The sequence below is a fragment of the Eleutherodactylus coqui genome, chromosome 6, assembly GCF_035609145.1.
Source record: "Eleutherodactylus coqui strain aEleCoq1 chromosome 6, aEleCoq1.hap1, whole genome shotgun sequence".
Lineage (NCBI taxonomy): Eukaryota > Metazoa > Chordata > Amphibia > Anura > Eleutherodactylidae > Eleutherodactylus > Eleutherodactylus coqui.
The window spans coordinates 25,564,120-25,587,383 of NC_089842.1; the positions used below are offsets into that span (position 1 = coordinate 25,564,120).

General features: G+C 44.3%; 2 protein-coding genes across 4 annotated transcripts in view; both read left to right on the plus strand.

The window, feature by feature from the left end:
* Positions 1-20,179, plus strand: part of LOC136631953 (beta-1,4-galactosyltransferase 3-like) — a 121,702-nt gene extending 101,523 nt beyond the window's left edge. Inside the window, exon 7 of one of the 3 annotated variants that reach the window (XM_066606472.1) lies at positions 17,298-18,555. In XM_066606472.1, coding sequence (XP_066462569.1) covers positions 17,298-17,433 — 136 coding nt within the window. In that variant the 3' untranslated portion in view covers positions 17,434-18,555. Of the gene's footprint in view, positions 1-17,297 lie in introns of all 3 variants that reach the window. The other 2 variants (XM_066606470.1, XM_066606471.1) reach the window with 2 other exon arrangements.
* Positions 1-23,264, plus strand: part of LOC136633508 (uncharacterized) — a 767,630-nt gene that overhangs the window by 314,966 nt on the left and 429,400 nt on the right. The window lies entirely within an intron of this gene.

A 23,264-nucleotide genomic window follows, 5' to 3' on the forward strand; every position in this document is an offset into this window, starting at 1 on the left:
TAGCTTGACCAAATGGCCTGTATTGTAACGGGCACATATATCGCAGCAGTGTTAAACCCTGGGGTAAGCCAAGCAGAAGTCACCATACCACACATTACCTCCTTGGATGGATAGGTTAGCTCATGGCTCAGATGTGACATCATGGAGTACAGCGTGCAGGGGAGGCACAGGCATTTACCTTTTTGCCAGACCCCAGTAGCATTCTGTTCGCTTTTCCACTCCTCCTTTTTAGGTCTGTGCCTGCAATTCAAGCACCAGAGAAATATCTACACCTGTTTCAGGTGCAAGCAGGTTACCAGCCGTTACCTCATTCAAGGGAAGTCGGGCTGCTGCGGTGCCTGCTCTCTGGTTCCTTCCAGCCTCAGTGGTTGTCTCTTTGGCATAAGCCTGGACTTTGATGATAAGTCACCTGTGCGGAAAGAGCTAAAACCTTGTAGAACAAAAACACTGCTTCTGCGTTCTAGATTGGTTACTCAAGGACCCCATGAAACTTCCACTGTACCACAAAGGATGTGAAATCGTGTACGATTCCCAATGTGTACCTTAAGTCGGTGCAGACAAACAGTCTTACCTGCAGCCGGCTTACATGTTTCAGTGAGCGCCATCATCTCTATTTTCTGAGTAACTGAGTCTCTCAGGAGGAAAAGAATGGTTTTTGTACAATGACCTCTTTCTGTCGGTTACCACTGCATAGCCTGTTTTGCTTGTCCATTTCCACAATATTTGGAACCATCTATGGGAAAAACTCAAAATCTACATTAATCATGGCAGTTTTAACATTATTGTTAGGACCCCTAGTTTCTCTTTTCATTAATCTTTCGACAATCATACAATCATTTACTTGCTATTTAAGGTCATGGTCTGCGCCTGCTGCCCCTTCCTCTCAACTTTCTGAATTAAGTAAAAGATATGAAACGGCATTTGGAACTAGACCCATCTTGATTGTGATGTGAGGGTGCTAGCAGGACGGTCTCATACTTAGTTAGTCTGGAAGCTGAAAGATGTTTAATTTGTGCTCTATGCAGTATTTTATGACCCCTTGAGGGAGCGTGACGTTAGGGGGCCCCACACCATCTCTGGTACCTGCACAAAAACATACTGCGAACAGGAGAGGAAATATTGTTATTACAATCTGCAACCATAACAACAGCACCAATGATGGTTAACAACTGGTTTATTAAGGGACTAGCGACCCTCATACCATTTAGGATAAACTCAATGTCTGGTATCAGAAATTTACTTATTTTTAAAAATATAACAATCTTCACATTAAATACTGTTAATTGAAAATGAGATACACTAAAATAGAACTTGTGTTATTAGTTTGACTAAAGTACTTATGAGATGTCTTAAGTACACAATTATCTCATTTTAGTATCTTCATTAAATAATATTCAAAATAAATACAACTCAATACTCCACATACTCCTCTCGCGCATGCTTCAAAAAACACACACTAATATATATATATATATATATATATATATATATATATATGTGTGTGTGTGTCTAAAAAATAGTGGTAATGTATAGAGGGAAGGTCACACTTACACTCCATGACATTCATTCAAGTGAGAGACTTGACATGGAGTGTAAGTGTGACCTTCCCTCTATACATTACCACTATAATGCGTACACACACACACACACACACACACACACACACACACACACACACACACACACACACACACACACACACACACACACACACACACACACACACACACACACACACACACCTCACTTCTAGGCTGGTCTGTGTGGATGAAGGAGCAAAACCACTTCATATTGTTCTTTCCTCCCATCACCTAGCTCCACCCCCTGTGGTCTGGCTCGGTGTTTGCTCATTCTTTCTCATTTCGTTTCTAGTTACCGGACAGTATACACACCATATAACATAATCTAACTCTCATACGGGCCCTTCCATTTATACACACACACATACTGGGGTTGTCATTCATTCATTCATATACGGACTGATAAGTATCTCATGTGAAGTAGAAACTGGGATTGTATTTACTGTACATAGGACTGCCCACAGCGAACAAAACATATAAGAAAAACTCTTATGTACCGCGGTTTTTACATATTTTGTTCAGTGATCGGTGATCCAATGACCAACACAATGCAACTTATGCCCATTTCCACCCACACTTATATTCACCACTCCAGATAGTAACCTTTCTTTCCTTAACTCATTGACTAGCTTTTTTTCTTTACCATTTTTGTGTGTCTAGCTGTTTTACAAACAGCGCTCATTGCGTTTGCTTGCGAGTTACCCATAACTCATGTTAAATTCTTCGCACACCTCGCGAAACAGGTTAGGCTTATCTTACTAATAAGCACTTACAGTTTCGCCCCTGCTTTTTATGTCGTAATTGGAAAAATCATTCATTGAGATTCTCTCCTCCCGCAAGTCATGACACAGATCAGTACTTTTGGCACCACCTTGTAGTCCTCAACAGTCTGTTTGGCCCACCATGATCGGAGGGAATGCTCCATGTGCGCACACACCTCAGACAGCCTCTAGTGTCAGGAATCCATTACTTTAAGCCAAATGCTTGGAGTTGATGTCTGCCAGTGGTCTAAGTATTCCATCTGTTGATCCAGAAAAAACACAAAGACATACAACTTTTGGTTAGATAAGCAGAATGTATCCAGCTTTGCAGGCACATGGTGCCAACATCGCATCTTGATCTGAGAAGCCCACAAAGGGACTTCAGGCATTTTTCTTCTATTGATGACCTGTTGATCAGCCGATTCTATGCATTGCTGTCATTATGGACAGCGCAGGAAGCAGACTGCACCAACAGCACTGTGGTGGACCAGGTTGGTAGTGTAGATGTAGCTTCCATTGAATTCAATGGGAGCTGCGCCTGCACTAAAAGCCTGGCCCGCTGGAGTTGATGGCATAGTCGGCTTCCTACACTGTCCGTACTGATAGTGGTCCTGGGAATGAGCTGATCAGCGGGCATCCCGAGCGGCAGACCCCCACTGACAATCTACTGATGACTTTTCCTAAGGATCGGTCATCGATAGTAAAACAAATTTCCAAAGTTCCAGACAACCCCTTTAACCCCTACCCACTATATGATGTACATTTGCATCATGCAGGTGAGGGGTATGTATGAAGAGAGATTGCAGGGAAACCTCTCTTCATACAGCGTGGCGTCAGCTGGTTTATTTTTGGGTGGGAATCACATTTCATCGAAATTTTCATAAATCAATATGCACAAAGCATTACGTATTAGTAGGCCTCATGTCCACAGGGAAAAATCAGGCCCACGCGGATTTCTGCTGCGTATGCACTATAATTGTCTTTTTTTCATGTGGGAGATAATTGAGATAGAGCTCCAACACGTGTGATCTGTGTTAAAATGGAACATGCTTTTTTTTCCAGCACGTTAAATCTGCAATTCACTTAAAATACCATCCGCGGCTATTTAACCCCTTCACGACCAAGGACGTACCGGTACGTCCTGTGGCCGCGGGGTATGTATGAAAAGAGGTTGCGATGCAACCTCTCTTCATACAGTGCGGGCGTCAGCTGTTAAGAACAGCTGACACCCGCGGGCAATAGCCGCGAGGCCAATCGCGGCTATTAACCATTTAAATGCCGCTGTCAATTCTGTGGTGAGATCGGGGGAGCCGTGCAGGTGTCATGGCAGCCGGGGGCCTAATGGAAGGCCCCAGGGCAGCCTATCAAGCCATCCACACAGGGTGGCTTGATAGACTGCCTGTCAAAAAGCAGTATGACGTAATGCTATAGCATTACGTCATACTGCATGAGCTATCAAAGCATCGCATCTTAAAGTCCCCGAGGGGGACTTCAAAGTAATGTTAAAAAAAACAAAAAAAACACACACACACACACACACACACACACACAATAAAGTCTTTAATTGAAAAAAAAAAAAAAAAAAAAAAGTTGTAAAAGTTTAAATCACCTCCCTTTTGCCATATCTATTATTAAAAATCTAAATAATAAATAGAAATATGTATTTGGTATCGCCGCATCCGTAAAAGTCCGAACTATCAAAGTAACACATTACTTTTCCTGTACAATGAACGTCGTCCAAAAAAAAAAAAAATAGTAATAAAGAACGCCAGAAATGCACTTTAGTTACCCTGTCTCCCAGAAAAAAAACGCAATAAAAAGCGATCAAAAAGTCATATGTATTCCAAAATGGTACTATCAGAAACTACAGGACATCCCACAAAAAAATGAGACCTTGCTCAACTACGTCAACGGAAAAATAAAAAAAGTTATCACGCGCACAAAATGACGGCAGAAAATAATTGAAAAAAATTTAATGTTTTTGAAAAAAAAAGAGAAGTATAGTAAAAATAAAACTATACAAGTTTGGTATCGTAGTAATCGTACCGACCCATAGAATAAAGTTATCATGTCGTTTTAGTTGCCGTTTTTGCGCCGTAGAAGCAAGACGCACTAAAAGATGGCGAAATGTCGTGTTTTTTTTCCTTTTACTCCACTTAGAATTTTTTAAAAGTTTTTCAGTACATTATATGGTACTTTAAATAGCACCATTGACAAATACAACTTATCTTGCAAAAAACAAGCCCTCATACAGCGACGTCGATGGATAAATAAAGAAATTACGATTTTTTTTAAAGGGGAGAGGAAAAAACGAAAATGGAAAAAGAAAAATGGCCTGCGGTTAATTAAGGGGTTAATTAACCACAGGCGGTCAATGTATTTCTATGGGATGTGGATTTGCGTTTTTTCTCCCGCGCAGATTTGCAAAATATAAATTTTCCTGTGGACATGAGCCCTTAGACTGAAGAAAAACAACTGCAACCCAAGTTGCCCACTTGGAGTAAGCCGCAACCAGCTGATACTCCTAGGTGAGGTTTGAGAAACTACTGCAAGGCAGCTGTTTCCAACTGCACAGCTATGGGCCAGAATAAGATTCCAGCACGAGACAGACATAGAAAGCAGCAAAAAGGTGTGTGTGAGGAAGGAGGAGGGGGGGGGGGGGGATAAAGAAAATGAGAGAAGGGAGGGGAGGGGGGAAAGGATACGGCTCTCTAAAAAACCTACTAGAATTATATACCACTCAACCTTCTAGGTATAATGAAGTGTCACTCCATTCAACGCATATGCAGACACTTAGCCTCTCAGAGGTCTTTCCTCAGAATACGCCTTTGTCATCACCGCAATCACAAAACACAGCAATATCATCCAAAGTCAATATACACAGTCCATATGCACCCCACTTGGGTGTGAGTCCAGGGTTGTCACCCCTGTCAGACTCTGGCCTCTGCTAGGCCACCAGCCTGCAGTACCTGAGCTCTGCTGCCCTGGTCCTCTCTTTCTGCTTCCTGCACAGCTGCCTCTTTTGTAGCTAACTCTTGCTACAACTAGGGTATTAACCCTCTCTTTCCCTCTTGTGTGTATTAGAATGTCTGACTAGCACACTCTGCAGATTATTCTGTGTAATGCACAGCTACATTCTCCCCCCCACCCCCACCCCCCTTTGATATAGGCCGTATCACACTGTCTTTTGGCCCTCCAAGGTCAAAACTCCAGGCTCCGGGGTGTCTCTTTTTTTAACTACCTCTTGTAACTCAGGTCTGCTCAGCCTTCATCTGTAGCTCAACTCTCACTTCAATTACTTTCACGGTTTTTACCTTTTAAAATTCTTCATCTGGATTTTCATTTCTTTTACTTGTCTGAACTGGGCCCTAGACCTCTCTAGTCTCTGAGCCTCACTTCTGGCAAAACTATGACTCCATGAGTTTCATCGTTACGCGTGACTTCTGGGCAACCTTTGGAAACCACCCCTTTTCTTTTGAAACCATTTTCCGAGGAAGTGTCAAGGGTAGCGATTCAGAATTTTCCCCTGGAGCCCTTGCTTCAAATTCTGACTGGGACCGTGTTTTAGCCCAACTGGTGACCTTCGCTTCCTGTTTTCTCAGAGCATCTAGAAGACTTCCTACTAGCTCTCTTTTTAAACCATTCAGCTTCTGTTGAGATTTATGACTCAGGTCAATTAATGAATGGCCCAAGAACCCTCCAAAGGCCTTTTCCTCACCTTCCAGGTGTATGTTCAGGAACTCTTGCCGTGTCTCTAGTCTAAACTTCAGGTCATGTTCACATTTTATTTGTTGAGAGTGACTCTTGCACAACTTCTGTGTTTTCCATCTCCACTCAGATCTGTTTCACTCTGAATGGTCTCCAGATAGGAGACAGTGAGAGCCGCAAACACTCTGCCGGTTATTTCATTTTCCTCTAGTTGTCGTACTGGATTCTAACTGTCTCTCTTCACTACTGCTACTTGCAATTTTATGCGGGAGTTTAGCGCTCTCTTTTTGCTCTTGTCTTCTGGCACACTCTGCCACTAAGTTCTTCCTGCATATGGGTCATCTTTACTTCCATCTGCTGGTTGGCCACTATCATGTGTTAGTGGTCTGTGCAACCTCTGGACTTCAGCCTCTTTATACTTCATCAAGCCCTGAGACTCTGCAAACCATACACTTCTTTGTACCTGTGACAGCTGGATTTTCACCTGAGCTATGTCTTCTTGTGATGTTTGGACAATCGCACGCTGTCCCTTTAAATCCTCTGACTTTCTCTCAAGCTCATCCTGAAGCCTCTCTTGCTTCTGTTCATCCATGTTCAGACTTTAACACAACTGCTTGTTAAGTCTTTCTAACTCAACCTTCACTTCGAAGGCCTCTTCCAGGGTGCTCCGCAAGGAGATGACTTTGGTTTCTTTCTCACGAACCTCTGCTTCCGCATGATCACGTTCTTCTGCATATTTAACAGAAATGGTTTTCTCCTCACTAAGCAACTGATCAAACTTCTGTTTCTTCTTCAAGTTGGACACAATCTGATGTTGGTGACCCCAATCCATACGGATATCTTCTACTTCTTGCTGAAGTCTAGTGTTAGCCTCCTCTAGTTTGTCATGAGCAGCTGCTTTTTCTTCATACTGTTGATTTGCAGCTTCTAACTCCTTTTGAACTTTCTTCTTTTGCTCTTGAACAGAATCCAAGCACTTGGCACGCTTCACTTACTTTTCCAGAACCCACACCTCAGCCTGAAGGGTTGCAATCTGCACTGACAGATCTTTTTGTTTGTGCATCTTCCTCTAACTGCTTGAGGAACGCATCTCTCTCATCTTGCATTATCTTCAGGTGTGCAGTACAACCAAGCCTCTACTGCATCTCTTCTTGCACCAGCCTCTGAGATTCTTCAGTCTGAGCTTCCAGCGCCACCTGCAGGCTATTCACCTTCTCAGACAATGCTGTCTGCTTTCTGTCACCTTCAGCGACTTACTTGTAGTTCTTGAAGCTGCATTTCTCTTGCATTCAGATGCACACTTGTCTTCCAACAACCCCTTCACCTTTTGGGTCAGCTCAAGACACTCACATTTCCATGTTTTTCACTTTTTCAATTTGCTTTGACTGCTTGGACAGTTCCCCCACATCTACAGCAGGACTCCGTTCCAGCTCCTGGATCTGGGTTCCATGTACTTCAGCTTTCTCATCCAAGCACATCTGTAGCTGGGTCACCAGTCTCTCATGCAGCACTTCCTAATTTTGCTTGTAACCCAGTAAGTCTTTCAAGATCTCTGCTTGCTTCTTTGCCTGACTGCAAGCAGCTTTCTCTAGTTCCAGCTCTTCCTTAAGCTGACTTACTTGGCACTCGAATTCACCATTTTTCTTTGCTAACTGCATTTTTAACTCTGCAACTTGATTCTACAAACCTGTAGTTTGATTCAGTGCATCTGTAGAAGCTTTTTCCAACTTGCAACACGTCATCTCCAACTCTTGGGTTTTCATTTGCAGTTTCATACAGTCCTGTTTATACTGCACAGATTGTGCCTCCAGACATACTCTGCGATCAGCCTCATCTCTGAGGTCTTGTATCTCTTCATGAGCTGTTGAAAGATACCCCTCAGACTTTCACTTATCTCTTCTAAGCTCTGTTCACACTGAACATTCTTCTGTTCCAGCAACACCCAGTGATCAGCTTCCTCCTTAGCCAATCTCTCAAGATGTTCATTCTCCTTTAAGAGAGCTGCATTCTCTGCTGTCTCACCCTAGATCTCAGGATCTGCGCTGACAACCTCACTTGTCTCACTAGCAGAAGCAGCATGGGCGTTGGCTGCACTCCTCATTGCACCCTGTTCACATCCTGACTTCATTTGTGATACATATCTACACATATTACGCACAAAATACATTCCCCCACACATGACATTTCAGGGTTAATGGTCTTTTCTTGCACAACTCGGTCAGCAACACAGTTCTCAGACAACTCTTCCTTAAATGTCCGTGCACACTGTGCAGCTTTCATGTTATCGTGCACAGTAAATATATCATGCAACACATTATGTACCGTACGGTTTTTGAACTTTTTGCACCCAGTGCAGACGCTGCAGTTTCCAAAGTACTCTCCTGCAAGGAAAACATTCTGTTATGCAGCATTTTAACCACATTGACAGTATTTCTTCCCCTGTCAAGTCCATACTGCCCAAAACCCACAGTCTCTTTATTGGCCTCACCACTCCATGGATTCTTCTCCAGCTCTCTGTTACAGTCCTTTGGCGGGGAGACCTCCTGCTGTGCCCTCACTGCTTTGCAGTTAGCCTCCAACACAGACCAGTGGGATTTTACTGGCCACCTTGCCACTGGACATCCGAACATACATAAGTCCATCTGCAAACACCCCCAGCATGACTCTTTCTGGTTGCCTCCTGCACCACCCGTCATCTTGACTGCACAGTCCATAATACACAACTAAACAAGTTCAATAACTTGCCTCGCAGACATCCTCTGCCTGGTCCTCTGTTGCTCCCACAGCAACTGCAAACTTCAGCCTCCTGGCCCTTTAACGGCAGCTTCGGCCTCCTGGCCCTTTAAACGGCATCCAGCACAACCACACACTCGGCCTCCTGGCCCTTTAAACTCTGCATACAGCAGCACTGCTCCCAGCAGACAGCCACGTGTTTGTGCTTTGTGCACCACTACAGATCTTGCCAGCACATCCATCACCACATGTAGCAAGTTGGGGTACACTTTCCTGCGGATTGCTGACCTCTTGCACATGAAAATGGTATACCACATATGTAGAAACTGCTCAGGAGATGTGGACTTCTTTATCTGGCTCCTGCCAGCCTTTATTTGTCATCACCACAATCACAAAACACAGCAATACCATCCAACGCCAATATACATAGTCCATATGCACCCCACTTGCCCCTGTCGGACGCTGGCCTCTGCTAGGCCACCAGCCTGCAGCACCTCAGCTCTGCTGCACTGGTCTTCTCTCTCTCTTTCTGCTTCCTGCACAGCTGCCTCTTTTGTAGCTAACTCTTGCTACAACTAGGATATTAACCCTCTCTCTCGTCTCTTGCGATTATTAGAATGCCTGACTAGCACACTCTGCAGGTCATTCTGTGTAATGCACCGCTACAAATGCTATAGCATTAAATCATACTGCAGGAGCAATCAGAGCATCGCTAGTTGTGGTCCAAGTGGAGCTAAAAAATAAAGTAAAAATAAGATCAATGAAGTTTTATTAATTGTTAAAAAAAGTAACACAAGTTTAAATCACCCCCTTTTTCCCTTTAAATCATAAAATAAAAATATGTTTCTGGTATCGCCGCGTCCGTAAATGTCTAATCTATCAAGGTAGCACATTATTTACACAGCAAGGTGAACGTCGTCTGAAAAAAAACCCAAAAAAACCCGCCAGAAATGCACTTTTTCAGTCACCCTATCTCCCAGAAAAAAATGCAATATTAGGGCTCCTACCCACTTGCGTTTTTTCAACAAGATTGTCAATGGGACTTTCTAATGTTAAAAACGCATCGAGGTTGGGTGCTTTGCAATTTTTGTACGGTGCGTTTTTAACATCAGAAAGTCCCATTGACAATCGTGTGAAAAAAACGCGCAAGAAAAACGCAAGTGTGCAGGAGCCCTGAAGCGATCAAAAAGTTGTTATTCTGAACGCTGGCTAGCATTTATTCAATATACAGCACACAAGGCCATAACAGCAACAAAGTTCATTTGTCCGTACCCCACCAGAGTGAGAGTCTAGGGGCATCCTTCCTGTCAGACTCAGGACCTTTACTGGTCTCCAATGGGCCTTTGATTTGCAGCCCTTTCAGCTCTGCTGAGCTGTCAACATTCCCCTGAGTGTGGGAGGAACTGATTTTCTATTGTTGCTTCCTGCAGACCAATGGTGTTTTCTCTCACTTTTTATAGGAAAATGTATCTCTATAGCCCCCTATAGGCCATTCTGTGTACTACACTCTTACAATAGACGATCATCATCTTTCAATGACTAGCCAACAACTTTGCAGGGAGGTGTGCACTTCCTACGGAATGCTGTTCGGCTTCAGCATTTTTTGTGTGTTTTGCCCTCCTACCTATTGGTTCTTGGAAATACATAAATATGTGTAAGTGATCCTCGACTGAATAGTCCCTGCTGGTCTTCGGAACAAGCATCGCTGCATCATATTTATGTGTGTTCAGTGAACTAGGCAACTAATGAGCGTGCGTTAGGGAGGGGTTGGAAATTCAAATACACGTCTGCCAAAAAACCTTACATTACCTAACTAGTTGACGAATTATATTTCGACACATGTACTGTACATGCTCCAAATAATTTCAAAATATAATTGCCTTAGCAATTGTTTGAAATGGCAATTCAGACAATAGTTGTGCCATGTAAAGCCACTCACCTCATGCCACGCTTATACCTACCGGGAGAATTCCTCCACAGATGGCTGTTGTGGAGGGGCATGAAGTTGTGATGGCCTCTCCCCTTCTGCTCTGTGTCTGCAATGTTTACCTGTTGCCAAAAAAACAAAAGGGAAAAAATTAGCAATGAGCTCAAACAAAGAAGGGATAGCTCCAACGTATAATTACCTACAGCCGCACCCACTGTGGATGGACGGATGCTTGCCAATATCAATGGGAACATTATGCAGACCCACACTGCAATCCCTCTGTTACCCATTACGAATTTAGGTGTGCAAAAATGAAAATCACTTCTCTGAATGTACGATCATGTAAAGGCAACCGTAGATATTGTGCACATGGAACTGGAAGACCGTTTGCGGAATTTGTGCTTGCTCAAACAGAAAAAAATGTTCGTTCCGTATATTGAAATCAATGGGGAAAAAAGAACACTTCTTTCCAATTTTATTTCAGTTTCTCTCCCCCCCAAATATAAACCCTGAACTGAATCCTAATGCAGGTGTGAAAACAGCCTATTTCAGTACTCGCTCAACACCACATCTGCCACCCGGCTGACAATTGTGTATGCAAATGTCAGCCAGTAGTAGATGTAATGAAGGCATAATGGCCAACATGGCAGCAACCAACACAATCGATGTTCACAGAAGAACCTCAACACAATGAATGTACATTGCTATTTTAAAAAAATGTTTACGTGCTGTGGCTTTAACCTGTCATGACATTTAAGCAATGGTACTTCCTTACAACACGTGGTAGATGTATCCAGTGTCCTGGTATGTATGTGTTGGTGTTGTAAACGGAGGTGGAAATGGTGGCTGCAGGTTAGGAGAGACGGCCATTGTGGGCTGGAAGCTATACCTAGGCATTGGCTTCTGATTTGCAATATAACTGTCTTCATCAAGTTGGCCAAGTAACATTGTAACATACTATGTAAGGCCGAATAAAAGACATGTCCATCCAGTTCAGCTTCATACTCCCCAGTGCTGATCCAGAGAAGGCAAAAAAACAAACAAACAATGAGGTAGTCACCAGTTTTCTCCATTTAAGGGATCCTTAACTCTCTTGAACTCTTTTATCGAGCTCACCATCACCATGAGAATTCCACAGTCTCACTGCTCTTACAGTATGTAACCCCCTTTATGTCGGTGTAGAAACCTTCTTTCCTCTAGGTGTAGAGGGCGCAGTCACAGTCCTGGGTATAACTAGATGATGGGAGAGATCTCTATATTGTCCCCTGGTATATTTATACATAGTTACTTGGTCACCCGTCAGCTGTCTTTTGCCTAAATCAAATAACCCCAATTTTGATAACCTTTCTGGGTGTTGTAGTCCACCCATTCCCTTTATTGCTCTAGTTACTTGTCTTTGTACCCACTCAAGCTGATATGTCCTTCTTGAGTACCGTTGCCCAAAACTGTCCACAATATTCCATGTGTGGTCTGACCAGTGACTTGTAAAGAGGAAGAACAATGTCCTCGTCATGTGCCCCTAGACCTCTTCTGATGCACCCCATGATCCTATTTGCCTTGGCAGCAGCTGCCTGACACTGGTTGCTCCAGTTTAGCTTACAGATAACTAAAACCCCCAAGTCCTTCTCCATGTCAGTGTTCCCCAGTGGTTTCCCATGTAGTGTGCAATGGTGACATGCATTTTCCTGCCCATGTGCAGAACCGCACAATTATCCGTGTTAAATACAATTTGCCAATTTTCTGCTCCCAACTTATCAGATCCTCTTGCAACTACATTCTATCCTCTCTTGTGTTAATTTCTTTACATAGTTTTGTATCATCTGCAAATATTGCTATTTTACTGTATAATCCTTCTACCAGGTCCTGCGGGTCGTCGGGTGGTGGATCTGGAGGCAAGTACAGGGTCTCTGGGGGACGCCGTGACTGGCTCCGCCATGGGCACTAGGCCTTAATCGTCCACAATGAAAATAGCGCTCACCATATCACTTTGTGGTGTCTACGAACAAGATTAAATCCTCTGTGACCTTATGACTGCCATTGCAAGTGATTGCTAAGCGCATCATATAATTACTTACAACTACCTTTACAAGTGATTGATGATCGCAGCGTATAATTATTTACAACTGCCATTTCAAGTGATCTCATCGTCTAAATCACCTGAAACTGTCATTTCAAATTTAAACGTCAGCCATTTTGTGGGTAGTACCTCTGCTTGAAATCAATAAAAGAAAATGTCAGATTCAAGTGACAATGCACAGCAAAGCAGCACAGGAGCAAAGATCCCTACTCCATTCCCCGTAATGCCATATACCATGCCATATTACCTGGGAGCACAATGGCTGTCTATATATAATGGAGAACAGTATCAGCTCATCAAGTTCAAGCAGAAGATGAAAGCGCTATACCGGCTGAGCCCTCTCACGAATGAACAACAGATGGAGAGGTCAGTGGGCCAATTAGAAGGTGCCATAGCTAGAGAGGTCAAATCATGGCCTAGGAAACATAGGAAGTTTTTTGAGAGACTGTAGAACATCTTTGAGACCAGCACAAGATCTGGAGTAAAACAATGTTTCTTTAAAAGAAGATAGAAATCACATGAAACACTCCGAGAATACGCACTGTCGCTACGAGAAGACATGAAAGCCATGATCCACAAAGATCCAGTAGTAGTGATCAGAAAAGATCAGATACTGTGTGAACAATTTGTGGAAGGCGCAGCCACAGAAGAAGTCAAGACAACTGCGCATGCTATCCGTCCAGAACACGGGTCTCTCTTTCCTAGACTTTAAGGAACTGGCCATACAGGTGACAGGCAGAGAAGTCCTGACAGGGATTGACACAATATCAGAGGCCTCTCCCTAAAAGGAAAAAGAACATTCACTTACAGATTCCCTGAAGAATGTCTTAGTGGTACAAGTGGGTCAGAGCCAGTCTGACGAGAAGGAGATCCTCAATATTGTACAGAAGGACGCTGCAGCAGTAGCCCGTAGTCTATCCTCCCTCTGCAAGAAAATGGAAGAACTGCAAGCGAGCTTAGACAGGCAAGAGAACTCAATAGTCCTGCCACACAAGGGTAATTCCCATCCAGCTACCACGTCTTCCAGAATATGACCGAGTAGACCAGGCCCAGTTATCTGCAGGCATTTCCAAAGGAGAGGACATACTGAAAAAGACTATTGGCAGTTAAACGGATATCCCCTTAGACCAAGGATTGTCCCTCAGGTAAACTAAGAGTAGGTCCTGAAGTCCCCAAATGGTTCTCTAAGTATGTGGGGACCGTGCCCAGAGGTTATCATCCATCTTGCTGGCTTATTTTTTCCAGCGCTACTGGATACCGGACTCAGGTTACCACCATACACAGATCCATATTTCAAAAGTATTGGTCCCTAGATGAATTAGTACAATCTCCAGAACAGGTTATGAATGTTGTTACTGCCAATAAACAAAATGTCTCTTTAGTAGGTTGCTGGGAGGCTACAGTGATGACCAGGTCTACCGAACTACCCCGTCAGGGAATCTTAGTCGTACATGTAACAGAGAGAAATGCTCTAGCTGTCATTTTGGTGCCACCATAACTCCCAGACAGCATGCTCACTGCCTTGGGGTCATATTCAACTATGATCTCCCATTTACCCCCTACGTCCAATCTCTTGCCCGAACATGTCAGCTGCACCTCAAGAACATCGCAAGAATCTGCTTTTTTTTCACTGTTGACACGCTAAAAATGCTTATTGTTGCCCTCATCCACTCTCGGCTCTATTATTGCAACTTGTCGCTGATCGGCCTCCCCTGCACCAGACTCTACCCTCTTCAATTCATCCTGAATGCAGCAGCCAGGCTCCTCTTCCTGCTGCTACTTGGACGCCTCTGCCCTGTGCCAGTCACTGCACTGGCTGCCCGTAAATACAGAATTCAATTGAAACTCATTACCTTCATCAACAAAGCCCTTCACAGCACAGCGCCCCCCTATATTGCCTCCCTCATCTCAATCAATCACCCAGCCCGGGCTCTCTGCTCTGCTAACAAAACTAGTGCACCCCTCTAATTTGAGCTTCTCATTCCCGCCTCCAAGACGTTTTCTCCAGAGCAGCACCGGTCCTCTGGAACGCACTACCAAAGGCTACCCCGGCAATCCAGGACTCGAAAAACTTCCTGCGTGCTCTAAAAACGCACCTTTTCAGGGAGGCATACCGCATTCCCTAAAGAAACCCCTATGAACTCCCCCTGATAACATGCTCCCTGACGTATTGATTGCAATCCCTGCTAGCCATCATAAACCGCCCCTGCAGCCATAATGTTTCTGCCGTCATACGGCTAAATGTCTGACCATTGTCTGTGTATAGCATCCTTCACGCTCCACCTCGCCATTCTGTGCACATCTCCAGCCCCTTTATCTTCTGTATCACTCCAATACTTGTAGTATGTAAGCTCGTGGTTCTGTAATTTTTGTACTTTTGTCTTTCTGTATTCCCCCTGTCTATGTAAGCACTGCAAAATATGTTGGCGCTACACAAATAAAGATTATTATTTTGGGCATGAACATTCTTAGAAATTGCTATGGAGAAATGCTTCCCAAGCACAGCAATGAGTCTCACATCAGACCATAAACGTTTTGTCCGCCTACCAGAAATTCACCAACGTTAAGGTCAAGTAGGACGTACAAGAATAAAAGATGTGAGACCAATAACTTTAAAACCCAGAACTGAAACTATAATCTGGTGTCAAACTCAACCAGGTCTCTAAGGAAGGGATTACGAAGCGCTGGTAGAGACGCTTCAATTAGAAGAACATCTAGGTATTATGGCAGCCTGGAGTATAGTGAACATCTCAAGAGGAAGAGTGCCCGTTAGCCTACTTAATATAGGAGAATCTGCGGTACAGTTGAAGAAATATTAGCCAGTGGCAGAAATTTCACTCTTACATGCGGACGATATCCTCACCCTTTCCAGAGAAGAGGTTCAATAGAATACAGAGAGTCTCGACCACAGATATAGCCAACCTAAGACCCCTTGGTGGGCTGAATTACAAATTGGAAATGTTGACACCCCTGGTACCAAAAAAGGAATAGTCAGAGTGGCTCAGAAATTTCACCACACCTTCAGTAAAAACCTGTTAGACTTTGGCCGAACTGAAGGTGTCTGTCACTATATCCCAACAGGATCCCATCCACCCATTAGAGAAAGATACCGACCCATGCCAACAGCCAAGTACCAACCTGTAAGGAAACTAATGAAAGAAATAAAAGACACCAAAGTGATACAGGAGAGCCATAGATCGTGGGCAGCCCCACTGATACTGGTGAAGAAAAAAGATGGAGGTATTCGCTTTTGTGTGGATTATAGAAAAGTGAACAATATCACGCATAAAGATACCTATCCTTCGCCCCAAATCGAAGAATCCCTCCCTGCTTTGGGGTTAGAAGCTTACTTCTCCACCCTAGATTTGACTAGTAGATACTGGCAAGTACCCATGACTCCGTAGGACAAATAGAAAACAGCTTCTACTACCCTAATGGGGCTATATAAGTTCAATTCCATGCCCTTCGGCCTATGTAATGCTCCTGGCACTTTTCAAAAACTCATGGAAAGATGCTTTGGGCATAAGAATTTTGAAACAGTGCTGCTATATCTGGATGATATCATATACTCCAAGACTTATGACGACCTTTTGAAACATCTGGCTGAAGTGTGCGAGATACTAGTTCAACATCACCTAAAGGTGAAGTCATCTAAATGTTATCTGTTACAAACGTAAGTACGATACTTAGAGCACGTCATGAGTGCGGAAAAAGTTAGACCCCATCCAGAGAGTATTGCAGGAGTACAAGAATGGCCAATACCCAAAACTGTCAAACAAGTGAGGAGTTTCTTAGGATTTGCAGAATACTACTACTGAAGCTTTATCCCAAATTTCACAAGAATTACTGAACCACTGAACGAACCGATCCGGGGAATGTCAAAACAAAACTGTAGAAAAACCATCTACATTATAATAGGAGAAAGAACAAGAAGCTTTCAAAATTAGAAGGGTCCGGATCAGAGTATGAGAGATATGGGAGGGCAGAAGAATTGTTGAAAGCGGACATATAACCCTCCCCCCCACCCCACCCCCTGTCCACCCTTACAAACTCCCTCCCTTTCTTCCCCTTCCCCTCCGTCTCCCTCCCCCCATCTGTATTAATTAGTTGTATTTAGACATTGGGCTCGCCGCATGCAAATTATCTGGAAGTCCAATGAAACATGGCCAGCCTTATGAGCATGTGCGAATTATTACTCAATGTCAGGTTTCTATCTGTTTTGCTTTTTACAAACGTTACACTATGGCAATTTGTAATTGTACATTATATGTTATGTCTGAAAATGAATAAAAATCTTTGATTCAAAAAAAAAAAGAAGCTTTCAAAATCCTGAAAAATAAGATGCCCTTAGTCTGTTCTTGGGTGATCCGGTCTTCTTTATCTCAATTGTTGTGGTCTGTAGAAAATAGTTTGACACATAAATCACATACTTCTCAGTTTTGCTCAGATACTAGTAAATCTCTGCAGCGCGTCTCCCTTCTCACCTCCGTCTCATCCACTTTTCATTTCAGGTTCAACCTCTTGAATAAGACAGAAGAGACGTGGAAACAAAATGGGATCAACTCTGTGCAGTACAACGTCATCTCCAAGGAGCTGCACCCCCTCTACACCAACATCACCGTAGACATTGGCACAGACAAGGCCTGAAGCTGCAGACATAAGACCACCACCTCGCCATCAGCCAGCTGTGCCCTATCCTCCTGAAGCCCCTTCTATCGGACCCCTGTGGGCGGGACGACGAGACATCACCATATATCATTAGATTTTCTCTCCTTCTCCTATACTATAATCAAGAACTACAAAACCAAAGATGCGATTCAGCGGGAGCCGCAACAGCATCTCCGACCTGTAGAGGTCAGTGCACTCAAACAGCACCGATCCCAGAGGTGGGCATGGTCGTAGCTGCGGAGCACTTCCCCGCTGTGGAGGACCTTCAATCACTCAGAAGAGAATTTAGCTTCTAGAAGTGCAATTTCTGGTGTTTTCTTTGACTTTTTTGTTTTTTTTATGAGGATGTTTCCCTTTGAATCTAATGCGACCTCTGAGCGGACTGACGGTCAGATTTGGAGTTTCAGGGTTTTGTTTTTCCTTTTGAGAAAAATCAAGAGACTTTTTTATATATTCTTGAACCTCGTAGTTAAAGGGACGCACAGTCTTTTGAATTGAACAATGACCAGTATTAATCCAAAGTGCCTTTTAATGCAATCCATTGTGTGGGATGTAAGTGCGGATGCGTTTATGATCCGACCGGCTCTGAGAGTCTCACACATTTTTGCTTCGTTTTGAAATGTGAAGATGATCTGAATCCTTTCTAAGATAAATAGCTCTATACTTCCACCTGCCGCTTCACATCTGGAGTCTCCAGTGATAATACGTGGTTAACCAAACTGTCTTCAGTTGCATCCCTTTTCTGTACGCACTTTGGAAGTGTCATGACCTGACTGTGTGTATGATGCTCTGACTTTGGGTCCCGAAAACTACAGTCAGGCCAGAACATACTGTAAAACTACAACATCCAACCTGCTGTGAAATCATGCTTGGAGTTTGTGGTTCCCCCATAGTTGTAGGCTGTAAGCCGAACTAGTAGTCACATCTGAACTCTCCTAGAAGAAAAAAAAAAAACGTTCTCTCGTTACCAGTTTCCTACAATACTTTACAGTCCAAATTTTCACGATCATTTTTGGGGACCAGTCATAGATCTTCAAGGGGTTCCAAACCACAATCTACACTGACAGGTCAAACTTCTTGGGATAGCAATATGTAAATTGATGTAGTGGCATTTCCTCAGGGACGCCCACACTTTTATAAGTTGTCTGATGTTGTCTTGTAAGTGTTAGGCCTCCTTCACACGGGCGACACCGCATCGCTGCAAGAAAATCGCAGCGATATCGCATCGCCACACTATATGATATCGCTGCATTTGCTACTGTCAAAGTTGCATCGCATCGCATGCAAACCGCGTTTTCGTGCGATGCGATGCAACAGAGAGGAAGACTCGATAGAGAAACATGGGCTACAAAACCTCGCGTGTCGCGAGCATATCGCCAGACCTGCGAGGTTTGTGTGCCGTTTTGTAGCATGCTACAAAACATCTCATGTGTGAAGGAACCCATAGGAAACCATGGGCTTCTCATACATGCCATTTGTAACATCGTAGCAATGCTACAAAATCGTGCGACTTTGTCGCCCGTGTGAAGGGGGCCTTAATGAGTACTGGCTAGCGTGCTCATGGCAAGGTGACTTTAATTATCAGAGTTGACAAAGCATAGATGCACAGCAGCACTCAATAAAAAGGGCAAGCGTCTTACGACAATCCGAACCACAGTGATGTCACACCTCAGCAGGCTGGATCCAAGCCTAGTCCATTTGACAGATAGTCCATATTGTAAGAGGCAGCATCAACGGCAGAACTTTAACCCATTATGGTTCCAATAGCATACATAAATGGAATTCATAGCAGTACAGCAATCGATGTTGGAGCTTTCGCAAGCCTATCTGCTACTACTCACACTACAGACTTAAATAACAATACTAATTAAAAGAATTGATTACCAGCCGATGGGAAGACGTCATCAGTCTGTGTCTCCCAAATGATATCATCATTGAGCGCCTGACCTAGCGTTGCGGTATGTAAATCTTATCAGGCGTCAGCCTCCGCATTATACAGCGAGCAGTACCGCCCAGGGGCGTTACCGAGCCTGCCACGCCCCCTATAGACATGGTGCATGCGTCGTCGGCGCCGGTTTTAACTTCCCGGAACGCCTAAGTCACGGGGGTTACAGCAAAAGCAACAATTACCACGAAATATCGCTGATTCAGATGCCTACCAGTCACCCACACACAGATGAAAACACCTGCAGGGCACTGTAATTTACACCAAAATGTGTCCCGCAATGTACAGATGCAAGGACCGGACACTGGAATCTCAAAAAAGGTGATGCCGGGCCAGATAACATAATGCATAACCACTTTTTATTTTGTCATATAACCCCATGAGTAGAAATATAATCAATTTTAATAAATTTAATAAAATTAATTAGGTACAGCATAGCTAGCTGCAGGCTGACGTCCAGATGATTTCCAAAATGACATAAAGGTCGCAAGACGATGCGCCTCCCACCTATGGTAAAAGAAACACCACAATGGGAACATATACAGTAACAACAAAATGAAAAAATGAAAAAAAAAATAGAAACAAATCCCCAACCACATTAAAAATACATCCCAGTGTTAAATTTCACATTCAAACCCCTAGGTGACAGGGTATCTAGAGTAAAAATCCATCTAAGTTCTTTCTTTAAAAGATGCTTCTCTCTGTCCCCTCCCCCAATATGGGAGGCACATCATCAATGATGCGAAATTTCAGTTGACTCACAGTGTGGCCAAATGCTTAGCTATTTGTCCTGATTGTGCTTTTGTGACTAAGAATACATTGTTTGCCCATGTGGCCTGCTCTACGTAGGTGAAACTACGATGGAGGCGCAATCACGTATTCTGCACATGGCGCTACTGAAGTGCAGACTGAAGAAATGGCTCCTGCAACAGTTGAACAGATGAGTGAATGTACAATGTAAAGTATCCAATGTGGAAGCTGAGAAAGTTGCTGTTTCAGTTGAGATGCAGGATAAGGGAAAAGCCAGTGCTGCTGGAAGTGAGGAACAGAGCAACATTCCTACTGCAAATGATGTACACACGGTAGAAAATGTGAAGGTAGTTGAGGCGCAAGCAAATGGAAAGATTTTTAGTGTTAGAGAACATGAGGAAATTGAGCTTGAGAAGTGCCAGTTAGAGCGAGAGACCCCTGAGCCTCGAGTTTTGACCCTGGAGAGCCAAAAAAATCATGCCGCCTATGGCGTTTATCAGGGGGGGGATATGTAGCAGTGAAGTATCAGAATGGCCTACAGAGGGTGCTGAACAGGAATTCTGATGCCTACAAAAAAGGTAGAGAGAAAGTTAACACCTGATGGGCATGGCAGGAACTATATATAAGAAACAGATCCTGCCAGAAGGAGGGGGCTAGAGATGAGCGAGCACCAAAATGCTCGGGTGCTCGTTACTCGAGACGAACTTTTCGTGATGCTCGAGGGTTCGTTTCGAGTAACGAACCCCATTGAAGTCAATGGGCGACCCGAGCATTTTTGTATATCGCTGATGCTCGCTAAGGTTTTCGTTTGTGAAAATCGGGGCAATTCAAGTAAGTGATGGGAACGACACAGCAACGGATAGGGCAGGCGAGGGGCTACATGTTGGGCTGCATCTCAAGTTCCCAGGTCCCACTATTAAGCCACAATAGCGGCAAGAGTGGGCCCCCCCCCTCCCAAAAACTTTTACTTCTGAAAAGCCCTCATTAGCATGGCATACCTTAGCTAAGCACCACACTAGCTACAACAAAGCACAATCACTGCCTGCATGACACTCTGCTGCCACTTCTCCTGGGTTACATGCTGCCCAACCGCCCCCCCTCCCCCCACAGCGCACACTAAAGTGTCCCTGCGCAGCCTTCAGCTGCCCTAATGCCTCACCACCTCATGTCTATTTAGAAGTGCGTCTGCCATGAGGAGGAACCGCAGGCACACACTGCAGAGGTTGGCACGGCTAGGCAGCGACCCTCTTTAAAAGTGGCGGGGCGATAGCCCACAATGCTGTACAGAAGCAATGAGAAATAGAATCCTGTGCCACCGCCATCAGGAGCTGCACACGTGGGCATAGCAATGGGGAACCTATGTGTCACACACTATTCATTCTGTCAAGGTGTCTCTGCATGCCCCAGTCAGACTGGTAATATGTACCTTAACAGTAACCGCGTTGGTGGTAATATGGTGGTGACTGCGGACCTAGTAGCGCAGTTTTATTTTGTTGGCTTTCGGAATGTGGCCAGGATTAAGTGGGCCGTGGCGGGGGGATGGTGGGGGGTCTCTCTTGTAGTGTCGGTAAAGGTGAAATTCTTGGACTGCCACCGAACGAACCAATGCAAAGGCATTCGCCAAGAATGTTTGTTTTCCCTGTTGGAGGAGGAGGGGGATGTTTTTGAGGCACTACGTGTCCTCTACACGTGTCCGTGGTTATATGCACCTTAACAGTAACCGCGTTGGTGGTAATGTGGTGGTGACTGCGGACCTAGTAGCGCGGTTTTATTTTGTTGGTTTTCGGAATGTGGCCAGGATTAAGTGGGCCGTGGCGGGGGGATGGTGGGGCGTCTCTCTTGTAGTGTCGGTAAAGGTGAAATTCTTGGACTGCCACCAGATGAACCAATGCAAAGGCATTTGCCAAGAATGTTTGTTTTCCCTGTTGGAGGAGGAGGGGGATGTTTTTGAGGCACTACGTGTCCTCTACACGTGTCCATGGTTATATGCACCTTTACAGTAACCGCGTTGGTGGGAAATGGCCTCGCCGCCATCATGTCTTTGGGAAGCCTCTGTTTCCACACCCCAGAGACATACCATTAGCAGCGGTATAGGCAGAGCCCAGAATTCGTAACATTTCAGCCGTAGCATTAGGACAGGCCCCACTAACATATCACTAGCAGCATTATAGCGGGAGCGCAGTCTTCGTTCCATGTCAGCAATAGTAGCACTCAAGACAGGCCCCACTAACATATCACTAGCAGCATTATAGCGGGAGTGCAGTCTTCGTTCCATGTCAGCAATAGTAGCACTCAAGACAGGCCCCACTAACATATCACTAGCAGCATTATAGCGGGAGCGCAGTCTTCGTTCCATGTCAGCAATAGTAGCACTCAAGACAGGCCCCAGTAACAATTCCGAAGCAGCAGTATAGCGGGAGCGCAGTCTTCGTTCCATTTCAGCAATAGTAGCACTCAAGACAGGCCCCAGTAACAATTCCGAAGCAGCAGTATAGTGGGAGCGCAGTCTTCGTTCCATTTCAGTAGCTGCAGTATAGCCAAGGCCCAAGTTACATTTATGTAGCTAAAGTGTAGGCCAACCCCACACACACTTCTGTACCATGAGTGCAGGTGAAGAACATACAAATTGCTATGATTACACTGTAGGTGAGGGCCCCAAAAAATTGGTGTACCAACAGTACTAATGTACCTCAGTAAAAATTGGCCATGCCCAACCAAGATGGCAGGTGAAACCCATTAATCGCTTTGGTTAATGTGGCTTAAGTGGTAACTAGGCCTGGAGGCAGCCCAGTTTAACAAAAAATTGGTTCAAGTTAAAGTTTCAACGCTTTTAAGAGCATTGAAACATATAAAAATTGTTTCGAAAAATTAGATGAGTGAGCCTTGTGGCCCTAAGAAAAATTGCCCTTTCAGCGTGATTACGTGAGGTTTCAGGAGGAGGAGCAGGAGGAGGAGGAGGAATATAATACACAGATTGATGAAGCAGAAATGTCCCCGTTTTGGATGGTGAGAGAGAACGTAGCTTCCATCCGCGGGTGCATAATACGTATTGCTTACGTATCGCTGCTGTCCGCTGGTGGAGAAGAGAAGTCTGGGGAAATCCAGGCTTTGTTCA